The 11,508-nt window shown below is 38.3% G+C and overlaps 1 protein-coding gene across 1 annotated transcript in view; it reads right to left on the bottom strand.

The window, feature by feature from the left end:
• kynu (kynureninase) overlaps positions 1–11,508 on the bottom strand; it is a gene marked incomplete at its 3' end in the record, with an annotated part of 31,948 nt that overhangs the window by 8,548 nt on the left and 11,892 nt on the right. The window contains exons 3-13 of the mRNA XM_080519733.1: positions 9,758–9,972; positions 9,000–9,185; positions 8,812–8,932; positions 6,695–6,777; positions 5,845–5,906; positions 5,688–5,759; positions 4,725–4,799; positions 4,137–4,283; positions 3,956–4,054; positions 3,804–3,877; positions 3,612–3,664 (exon numbers count right to left, since the gene is read on the bottom strand). Coding sequence (XP_080375859.1) covers positions 3,612–3,664; positions 3,804–3,877; positions 3,956–4,054; positions 4,137–4,283; positions 4,725–4,799; positions 5,688–5,759; positions 5,845–5,906; positions 6,695–6,777; positions 8,812–8,932; positions 9,000–9,185; positions 9,758–9,854 — 1,069 coding nt within the window. The 5' untranslated portion in view covers positions 9,855–9,972. The remainder of the gene's footprint in view (positions 1–3,611; positions 3,665–3,803; positions 3,878–3,955; positions 4,055–4,136; positions 4,284–4,724; positions 4,800–5,687; positions 5,760–5,844; positions 5,907–6,694; positions 6,778–8,811; positions 8,933–8,999; positions 9,186–9,757; positions 9,973–11,508) is intronic.

Raw genomic sequence — 11,508 nt, 5'->3', positions numbered from 1 at the left:
GACAGAAAGTAAGAAAGACAGAAAGTAAGAAAGTAAGAAAGTAAGAAAGTAAGTAAGTAAGACAGAAAGTAAGTAAGAAAGTAAGAAAGTAAGTAAGACAGAAAGTAAGTAAGTAAGAAAGTGAGAAAGTGAGAAAGTGAGAAAGTGAGAAAGTGAGAAAGTAAGAAAGTAAGAAAGTAAGAAAGTAAGTAAGTAAGACAGAAAGTAAGTAAGAAAGTAAGAAAGTAAGTAAGACAGAAAGTAAGTAAGACAGAAAGTAAGAAAGTAAGACAGAAAGTAAGAAAGTAAGAAAGTGAGAAAGTGAGAAAGTGAGAAAGTGAGAAAGTAAGTAAGTAAGTAAGTAAGAAAGACAGAAAGTAAGTAAGTAAGACAGAAAGTAAGAAAGTAAGTAAGTAAGAAAGACAGAAAGTAAGTAAGTAAGAAAGACAGAAAGTAAGTAAGTAAGTAAGTAAGTAAGAAAGTAAGAAAGTAAGTAAGTAAGAAAGTAAGAAAGTAAGAAAGTAAGAAAGTAAGAAAGTAAGAAAGTAAGAAAGTAAGAAAGTAAGAAAGTAAGAAAGTAAGTAAGAAAGTAAGAAAGTAAGAAAGTAAGAAAGTAAGAAAGTAAGAAAGTAAGAAAGTAAGTAAGTAAGTAAGAAAGTAAGAAAGTAAGAAAGTAAGTAAGTAAGTAAGTAAGAAAGTAAGAAAGTAAGAAAGTAAGTAAGTAAGTAAGTAAGAAAGTAAGTAAGTAAGACAGAAAGTAAGTAAGACAGAAAGTAAGAAAGTAAGTAAGACAGAAAGTAAGAAAGTAAGTAAGTAAGTAAGTAAGAAAGTAAGAAAGTAAGTAAGTAAGTAAGTAAGAAAGTAAGAAAGTAAGAAAGTAAGAAAGTAAGAAAGTAAGAAAGACAGAAAGTAAGAAAGTAAGTAAGAAAGTAAGTAAGTAAGTAAGACAGAAAGTAAGTAAGAAAGTAAGAAAGTAAGTAAGACAGAAAGTAAGTAAGTAAGAAAGTGAGAAAGTGAGAAAGTGAGAAAGTGAGAAAGTAAGAAAGTAAGAAAGTAAGTAAGTAAGAAAGTGAGAAAGTGAGAAAGTGAGAAAGTGAGAAAGTAAGAAAGTAAGAAAGTAAGTAAGTAAGACAGAAAGTAAGTAAGTAAGACAGAAAGTGAGAAAGTGAGAAAGTGAGAAAGTGAGAAAGTGAGAAAGTGAGAAAGTGAGAAAGTGAGAAAGTGAGAAAGTAAGACAGAAAGTAAGTAAGACAGAAAGTAAGTAAGTAAGACAGAAAGTAAGTAAGTAAGACAGAAAGTGAGAAAGTGAGAAAGTGAGAAAGTGAGAAAGTAAGAAAGTAAGAAAGTAAGAAAGTGAGAAAGTGAGAAAGTAAGAAAGTGAGAAAGTGAGAAAGTGAGAAAGTGAGAAAGTGAGAAAGTAAGTAAGTAAGTAAGTAAGAAAGACAGAAAGTAAGTAAGTAAGACAGAAAGTAAGTAAGTAAGAAAGACAGAAAGTAAGTAAGAAAGACAGAAAGTAAGTAAGAAAGTAAGAAAGTAAGAAAGTAAGTAAGTAAGAAAGTAAGAAAGTAAGAAAGTAAGAAAGTAAGAAAGTAAGAAAGTAAGAAAGTAAGAAAGTAAGAAAGAAAGTAAGAAAGTAAGAAAGTAAGTAAGAAAGTAAGAAAGTAAGAAAGTAAGAAAGTAAGAAAGTAAGTAAGTAAGTAAGTAAGTAAGTAAGTAAGAAAGTAAGAAAGTAAGTAAGTAAGTAAGTAAGAAAGTAAGAAAGTAAGTAAGTAAGTAAGTAAGAAAGTAAGTAAGTAAGACAGAAAGTAAGTAAGACAGAAAGTAAGAAAGTAAGTAAGACAGAAAGTAAGAAAGTAAGTAAGTAAGTAAGTAAGAAAGTAAGAAAGTAAGTAAGTAAGTAAGTAAGAAAGTAAGAAAGTAAGAAAGTAAGAAAGTAAGAAAGTAAGAAAGACAGAAAGTAAGAAAGTAAGTAAGAAAGTAAGTAAGTAAGTAAGACAGAAAGTAAGTAAGAAAGTAAGAAAGTAAGTAAGACAGAAAGTAAGTAAGTAAGAAAGTGAGAAAGTGAGAAAGTGAGAAAGTGAGAAAGTAAGAAAGTAAGAAAGTAAGTAAGTAAGAAAGTGAGAAAGTGAGAAAGTGAGAAAGTAAGAAAGTGAGAAAGTGAGAAAGTAAGAAAGTAAGAAAGTAAGTAAGTAAGACAGAAAGTAAGTAAGTAAGACAGAAAGTGAGAAAGTGAGAAAGTGAGAAAGTGAGAAAGTGAGAAAGTGAGAAAGTGAGAAAGTAAGACAGAAAGTAAGTAAGACAGAAAGTAAGTAAGTAAGACAGAAAGTGAGAAAGTGAGAAAGTGAGAAAGTGAGAAAGTGAGAAAGTAAGAAAGTGAGAAAGTGAGAAAGTGAGAAAGTGAGAAAGTAAGAAAGTGAGAAAGTGAGAAAGTGAGAAAGTGAGAAAGTGAGAAAGTAAGAAAGTAAGACAGAAAGTAAGTAAGACAGAAAGTAAGTAAGTAAGTAAGACAGAAAGTAAGTAAGTAAGTAAGACAGAAAGTAAGTAAGTAAGTAAGACAGAAAGTAAGTAAGTAAGTAAGAAAGAAAGTAAGTAAGTAAGACAGTAAGTAAGTAAGTAAGACAGTAAGTAAGTAAGTAAGACAGTAAGTAAGTAAGACAGTAAGTAAGTAAGTAAGACAGTAAGTAAGTAAGTAAGACAGTAAGTAAGTAAGTAAGTAAGTAAGTAAGACAGTAAGTAAGACAGTAAGTAAGTAAGACAGTAAGTAAGACAGTAAGTAAGACAGTAAGTAAGTAAGTAAGTAAGTAAGACAGTAAGTAAGACAGTAAGTAAGTAAGACAGTAAGTAAGACAGTAAGTAAGACAGTAAGTAAGTAAGACAGTAAGTAAGACAGTAAGTAAGTAAGTAAGTAAGTAAGTAAGACAGTAAGTAAGACAGTAAGTAAGTAAGACAGTAAGTAAGACAGTAAGTAAGACAGTAAGTAAGACAGTAAGTAAGAAAGACAGTAAGTAAGACAGTAAGAAAGTAAGACAGACAGACAGACAGACAGACAGACAGACAGACAGACAGACAGACAGACAGACAGACAGACAGACAGACAGACAGACAGACAGACAGACAGACAGACAGACAGACAGACAGACAGAAAGCAAGTAAGCAAGTAAGCAAGTAAGCAAGTAAGCAAGTAAGCAAGTAAGCAAGTAAGCAAGAAAGAAAGAAAGAAAGAAAGAAAGAAAGAAAGAAAGAAAGAAAGAAAGAAAGTAAGTAAGTAAGTAAGTAAGTAAGTCAGACAGAACGACAGACAGACAGACAGAAAGTAAGAAAGTAAGACAGAAAGTAAGACAGAAAGACAGTAAGACAGTAAGACAGAAAGAAAGAAAGTAAGTAAGTAAGAAAGTCAGTAAGACAGTCAGTAAGACAGAAAGTAAGACAGTAAGTAAGAAAGAAAGAAAGAGAGAAAGACATAAAGAGAGAGAGAGAGAGAGAGAAAGAAACAAACAAAGAAATAAAATACAAACAAATGAACAAATAAATAAATAAATAAATAAATAACTAAATAAACAAATAACTAAATCAAATCTCGGAGCTGCGTGACAAACACTGATTTTTGGGCGTCCAGCAAACCAGCTTTTTACCGTTACTCATGAGGAAGCGAGTTTTCAGGTCGTGTCCCCACCAGCCCATCAGCCTGCAGCGCCGTCACACACCGGGGGGGGGGGGGGGGGGGGTTGGTTGTATGAGGATAGAAGAGAAATGTGGCTTAACAAAAAAAACAAAAACATGGGATTCGTTCTCGGTTTCCAGACGTGAAGAAGTTCCTTTCTTACGCCGGTTTGACGGTGTGCTTGTGTTTCTCGTGGACGAACGCCCCGGCGAGTCCCCCGGCGCCGGAGTTGACGTACTGCGGGGACACGGTCACAGAGGCTCCCGCTCAAATACCGGCGGAGTCGAAGATCCGGAGGAGCCGCGGGGAACTGACCTTGTAGGTGCACCAGCAGGCGAAGTCCACGCCCCAGTCGTGCAGCTTCAGCACCACGTTCCCGGCGGCGTGGGCGCAGTCGAAGCCGACGTAGCAGCCCTGGGGGAAGGGGGAGGGGCTTGTGATCACCTGTGATCTCGCGAGGGGGGGGGGGGTGGGAGGACCGGCGTGCGCCACGCACCTTCCTGTGGCCCGCCGCCGTGATGGCGGCCATGTCGAAGCACTGGCCGGTGTAGTACTGAACGCCGCTGAGCATCACCACGGCGATGGAGTCGCCCTCCTTCTCCAGGACCTTCAGGATGTCCTTCGTCCTCAGAGTGTCCTCCCCCTGAGAGGACACGCAACAGTCGTACACGGAGTTGAATAAACTTTCATTTTCTAAAACATTGGAATTTTTTTGTGTGTGTGTGTGTGTTGAATTCCACTGTGGCTTGTTCATATTTCCTGTGTACGATAAGTTATATATTTGCTTTTTTTTTTTATCCATTCATTAATTGACACTTTTACTACTTAACAAGATCTATAATGTAGATATTTCAAATATTGTGTCCTTTTTCTGTGTATATTCAATTATATGCTATTAATAAAAAACTCTATAATGTAATATACATGTATCATATTATATGTATATACAATAGCTAGACAATATATATGATAATAACTTACCCGACTTGTAAAGTAATCACATGAGAGAGGATGAATGTGTTCGATTGTACCACAATACTTATTTCCGCCACATTTGTGAGTGTGTGTGAGGAGGAGGCGTTACCGGCCGGGGCGACAGCAGCAGGAGGCTTTTCTCAGGGTCAAATCCTCGCAGGGCCACCTGAGACTCCGCGGCGTACTGAACACAAACGCAAAGCAAAGCCGCCTTATCAAAAACTCTGAAAGACAAACTCTTCAGAAAGTTTATGGAAAAAAAAAAAGATGTCAAATCACCTAAAGAGACACAAAATGATCATAAAAATGTGTGAAGAGTTTATAACAAGACAGCAGATGACCACTGCATGGTCGATAATGACTACAGTGGCTTGCGAGAGGCTGACAAAGGAACACAAAAAGGCTCAAATATAAAAGATGCAACAAGATTTGAGACACGAAGGGGGCATAAAACAACCGCAAAGACACAAAATTATTTCAAAAAGGCAGAAAATGACTCAAAAAAGACATGATACAACAAAAATTAACCACAAAAGGAAATGTAAAATCACTCCAAATCGGCAGAATAACTCCAGTAAAACACAAAATAACCACAAAAAGACAAAAAAAACTACCACAAAGATGTAAAAAAAGCTAAAAGGAGACAAAATAATCACAAAGACAGAAGATTATCACAAAATGACTCCAAACAACACAAACGGACGCAAAACAATCAAAAAAACAACTCAGGAGAAACTAAATATTCACAAAAATGCACAAATTGACACCAAACGACACAAAATAACCAAAAAAAGACTATAAGTTACTCCTAAAAGACATAAAATTACTACAATAAGACACAAAATAAGCACAGAAACATAAAACAACCAAAAAGACGAAAAACGACTCAAAAATGACACAGAAAAAGCACAAAAAGACCCAAAATGACTCCACAATTTGCAGAACGCGACGATAAAACTAAGTGGGGGAGAAAAAAAGACAAGCATAAAAGCATTTCCCCAAAAAATCTGGAAATGGATTGAGAAGAGAGCAAATAGACGGGAAAAGATGAAAGGAAGCGCTCGTTCCTCACGTGGTCGGAGGGGAAGGCCATTTCCTCCAGCACGATCTTGTGCCGGACGGCGGTGGGTTTGTAGAAGGAGAGCTGCAGGCGGACGAAAGCGAGAACACGTTGGAGAAGACATTCCCGGGGCTGTGAGGAGGCGGCGGCGGCGGCGGCGGTTTCTCACCATCAGGAGGTGCAGGTTCACCGTCAGGCCGTTCATCAGAGCCACTTCCTCGCGTTTCGCTCCTGCAGGAAACAACCAATTAGCACCAGACTGACTTTTACTATTGCTGGCAATCTAATGAGTGAATAACTCCTTCATGGTGATACAATGGATCAGTGTGTGTGTGTGTGTGTGTGTGTGTGTGTTTATGTGCACATGAGTAAACACTGAAACATTCCGATCATAAATGTTTAGTAGTAATAAGACTACTACACAACAGTCTTCAGGCTGTGTGCGTGTGCGTATACACTTTGGACTCCACAAAAAGTAAAGTTCAATGATCTGACGGGTAAAAAAATTACATGCGATGTTGCAAAACACCCCCCCACCCCCCCCCCCCCCACCCACACACCCACACACACACACACACACACACACACACACACACACACACACAGTTTGAGATAAGTGCATGCCTCCTGGCTGTGGCAGAAGCGAGACGTCCATATCTGGGGTCAAAGGTCAGCTGTAATTCAATGGACAAAACAAGATTACATTTGATTGTACTTAATATTTGCACGTCTGCAGGTTGGATGGATCGTCTGCTGGACGAGCAAAGACTTTCTGTCCACACAAGCCAAAATTATCTTCTTTTTTTTTTGCTTTCCCCAAACTACTCAAAATGATGTAGTACATACTCCTGACCTATAGGTGGCTCTGCCACAGAAATATATAAAAAACGAGGAAGACATCATGAAAAAAAATCCTTATGATGAGAGAAATCCAACATCCCGTCTTGTGGATGTGGACGATCGTTGCGTGAAACGGCGCGGACAAGACCTCAATCAAGTGTCTCTTGAGTGTTTCGTACCAACGACGTTCGCCATGAGCTCCTCGATGTTGTTCTCGGCGGAGGCCCAGGGCCGCGACCCCCCGGTGTGGCCGTGGACGCCCCTGAGACACGGCAGAACATGTGAGCGTCAACACGCGACAAATGTCCCTGCTTCTCAAACTGACAATGAGATGAAGGTGTTCGCAGATTTCCTCGAAAAACAAGCACTAAATGAAACAAAAGAACCAATAAACAAGAAGGCCGTTGCTCGGCTAATCCCCCGCCGGAGGGCTTTATATTTTCTCACAAAGCCAGCTCTAAGGCAGCACACTTGGTACACTAGAGGGTGTTCCATGGGTCCTAGTAGATAATTACGTAGAATCTGAAAGGTCTTCTTCATAATGTCAAAATACGTCTCCAGAGCCCAAAAGGTGTTTTTATGCACTTAGTGACCCTGTGACCTGATATGCAAATTAGGTCATGGTCACCATGGTGCCCCTTCTCCCCAGGTGGAGTGTCCATGTGTGAAGTTTGGTGACTGTGGGCCCAGGAACTGCTGAGAAATGAGGAGAAATGTTTATATGAAAATACATGTATTGTGCAACCATGACGAGCAAACTTCAGACCCTACCAATCTTCAAGGTCAAGGTCAGGTCACTTGGTGTACTGGAGGTTATCCCTGGAGTGTGTCTCATGTGTGTATAACATTTCAGAGCCCTAGCTCAAAAACCTAGGCCTCCAGAGCCCAAAATGTGTTTTTAAGCACTTCGTGACCCTGTGACCTACTTAATATGCAAATTAGGTCAAGGTCACCATAGTATCCCTTCCCCCTCTGAGATGTATCCACATGTGAAGTTTGGTCACTGTGGGCCCAGGGGTTGCCGAGCTATAGGTAGAAACGTTCGAACGTACGGACGTACGTACGGAGACTGTTTCAAGATCCCCCTTCGGGGCCTATCGGCTACGGCGGGGGATAATAAAATGATCACTAAAAGACAAAACGACCACTAAATAAAACAAAACAACCACTAAATAAAACAAAACAACCACTAAATGAAACAACGCAACCACTAAATAAAATAAAACAAAACCACTGAAAGACACAAAACCACTGAAAGACACAAAACGACCACAAAAACACAAAACCCACTAAATGAAACAAAACAACCACTAAACGAAACAAAACAACCACTAAATGAAACAAAACAACCAATAAACGAAACAAAACAACCAATAAATGAAATAAAACAACCACTAAATGAAACAAACAACCAATAAACGAAACAAAACAACCACTAAACGAAACAAAACAACCACTAAACGAAACAAAACAACCAATAAATGAAACAAAACAACCAATAAATGAAACAAAACCACTAAAAGACACAAAACAACCACTAAAAGAAACAAAAAAACCACTAAAAGCCCCAAAACAACCAATAAATGAAACAAAACAACCACTAAAAGACACAAAACAACCAATAAATGAAACAAAACAACCACTAAAAGACACAAAAAACCCACAAAAAGAAACAAAACCACTCAATGAAACAAAACAACCACTAAAAGACACAAAACGACCATAAAAACACAAAAAAACCCACAAAAGAAACCAAAATGATCATTAAATGAAACAAAACAACCACTAAAAGACACAAAACAACCATTGAAAGACACAAAACAACCAATAAATGAAACAAAAAACCACTAAAAGCCCCAAAACAACCATTGAAAGACACAAAACAACCAATAAATGAAACAAAAAACCACTAAAAGCCCCAAAACAACCACTAAATGAAACAAAACAACCACTGAAAGACACAAAACGACCATAAAAACACAAAAAAACCCACAAAAAGAAACAAAATGAACACTAAATGAAACAAAACAACCAATAAATGAAACAAAAAACCACTAAAAGACACAAAACAACCAATAAATGAAACAAAACAACCACTAAAAGACACAAAACGACCACAATAACACAAAAAAAATAGAAAAAGAAACAGAACAACCACGTAAAGACAGACAACAACCACAAAAAGACACAAAACAACAAAAACACAAAAGATGCCCAGTAAAAGACACGACGACACAAAAACAACCACATAAAGAGACAAAAGGACCGGCGGATCAGTCGTCCCAGCTGGACGTACGTCTTCGCCCACTTGTCCAGCTCCTCTTGGAGGTACTGGCCGGTCTTCCTCGGCTGCAGGCCCAGCGAGTTCCCCGAGAGGTAGACGCAGTCCTGGGCGCCGTCCACCAGCGACAGGTCGGCTGCACAACCAGAGACGGCGTTAACAAACAAGATATTCCGGTTCCGGTCCGGTGGTCTGGGACTCACAGGGCGGCAGCTCGGAGACTCTGGGCAGGAGGAACTCCTTCCGGAGGTGGCGCAGCTCGTCCTGCTTGTCCAGGTGTCGGGCCACGGCTTTAGACGTGGGTCTGCAGTCCAGCGAGGCCGCCACTCGCTCCACCACCTCTCGGGGACTCGAACCGGGGAACTTGTCCATCGCGGCGGCCAGGAAGTCTGCGTTGAGCGACCGGGGGACGTGAGACATGAGACATTGATCATTTGTCACCCCTACTGGTCGTTTATTGATACTTTTCAATCATCACTGGTACTTTATTGATACTTTTTCACTTTATTGATCCATTATTGGTTCACACTTTCATTTTACACATACACCCACACTATTACTCTCTTAAATGTTCTCGTGAAACGTTTCTTTGCTATTTGTTTTAAAAGCAAATGTATTAAATTGCAACAGTTCTTCTAGATTTTAAGTATTCTATAAAATTAAATCTAACTATATAGCTGTATTTTTCTCTTTATGGCAATTAAAAATGTATGAACATGCTATTTTATACAGCAAAAGGTTCTTTCTTTATTACGTTTCTTCAGGTCGGCACTATTCTTCTCTGGATGTGCACTTTTCTCACACTAAAGTGCCTTTATAAGTAAAAAAATATATATATAAAAGAAATGATCTTTACAGCAGAAAGTCATCTATTTTCAGTTTGGCAGCATGGCGAGTGTCTAACTTCTCACTTTACTGCCACTTGCGAGTCATTTCAGAGGAAATCAAAGCCGTCACTCACCGTTGGCGTGCAGAGGAGCTTCTCCTTCACGCCGAGGCGAATCCCGGCTCCTGGATTTGCCCTTTGACCTCCCCGGTGGACGCTCACGGTTAATCATTGCTCAGACGCCGCCGCCTCAACTTGTGGCTCTGATCAGCTCTCCTCTTCCTCTTCCTGTTTTCTCTCCCGTCATGAGTGTTTGACACACTTGCAGCGCTCTATGTGCACATTTCTGACTGTGGACGCAGAAACACAATAAAAGGCACGTGCACAGTGATGTTTTACATTCACACTGTATGTCAGTCATTCGTATTTTATATGGTAATATATTGGCACCTGCTCCCTTATAATTTGTATTTTTCCACTATGGATCGCATTGTTCTAGTCATTTATAACACGAGGAAAGTATTTTCATTTCCTCAAGTGGATTAAAGACGGAAAAACTGCACTTATTTTCCAATTTAAACCTCAGCCTCTAAACTACAATCAGTGTGACACTTCTTTTCATGCGGTCACGTCGAAATCTTCTGTTTTCAGTGTTTTTTTTAAAAGAGGGTGTGCTTCGTGTTTTCTCCACTAGAGGACAGCAGAGCGCTTAAAGACGGTTCACTGATGCAGAGAGGAACAAAGACGACAAAACAAGATGGAAATCCAAAAAGCGCACACAAAATGTCCATTAAGAAACCAATAAAATACCAGTAATATTTCAGAGCATCAATAAAGTACCAGTAGTAGTTAAAAAGTATCAATAATGTAACAATAATATATAAAAAAGTGTCAATAAAGTAACAGTAATAGTTAAAAAGCATAAAAAAGTACAGGTAATAGTGAGAAAGTATCAATAAGGTACCATTACTAGCTAAAAAGTATCAAAACAGTATCGATGGAGTACCAGTAATGGTGAAACCGTATCAATAAAGTACCAAAAGTAGTTAAAAAGTATCAATAAAGTACCATTACTAGTTAAAAAGTGTCAAAACAGTATCAACGGAGGACCAGTAATACAGAAAAAGTATCAATAAAGTACCAATACTAGTTAAAAGGTATCAATAAAGTACCAATAGTAGTTAAAAAGAATCAACACAGTATCAATGGAGGACCAGTAATAGAGATAAAGTACCAAAAGAGTACCATTACTAGTTAAAAAGTATCAAAACAGCATCGATGGAGTACCAATAATGGTGAAACAGTATCAATAAAGTACCAAAAGTAGTTAAAAAGTATCAATAAAGTGCCATTACTAATTAGAAAGTATCAATGGAGGACCAGTAATAGAGAAAAAGTAGCAATAAAGTAGCAATAGTAGTTAAAAAGTATCAATGAAGTACCAGTAATAGTGTAATAGTGAAAAAGTATCAATAAAGTAGCAATAGCAGTTAAAAATTATCAAAACAGTATCAATGGAGGACCGGTAATAGTGAAACAGTATCAATAAAGTATCAAAAGTAGTTAAAAAGTATCAATAAAGTACCAATAGCAGTTAAAAAGTAGCAATAAAGTAGCAATAGCAGTTAAAAAGTATCAATGAAGTAGCAATAGCAGTTAAAAAGTATCAATGAAGTAGCAATAGTAGTTACAAAGTATCAACACAGTATCAATGGAGAACCAGTAATAGAGAAACAGTATCAATCTAAAAGAAAAGCCGTGGACTGTTTGTTTTGAAAGCTTGTGAGGCGTCGTGATCCTCCACCTCCGTCAACCTGGTGTCATGAGAAGAGCTTGTGGCCTGACCTCTGACCTCCGGGGGTCATGGAAGCTTCATCTGCGGCTTG

Source organism: Blennius ocellaris (assembly GCF_963422515.1).
Source record: "Blennius ocellaris genome assembly, chromosome: 24".
Classification (NCBI taxonomy): Eukaryota; Metazoa; Chordata; class Actinopteri; order Blenniiformes; family Blenniidae; genus Blennius; species Blennius ocellaris.
Note: the sequence above shows the minus strand (reverse complement) of the source record. Positions and strands in the feature narration are given on the sequence as shown.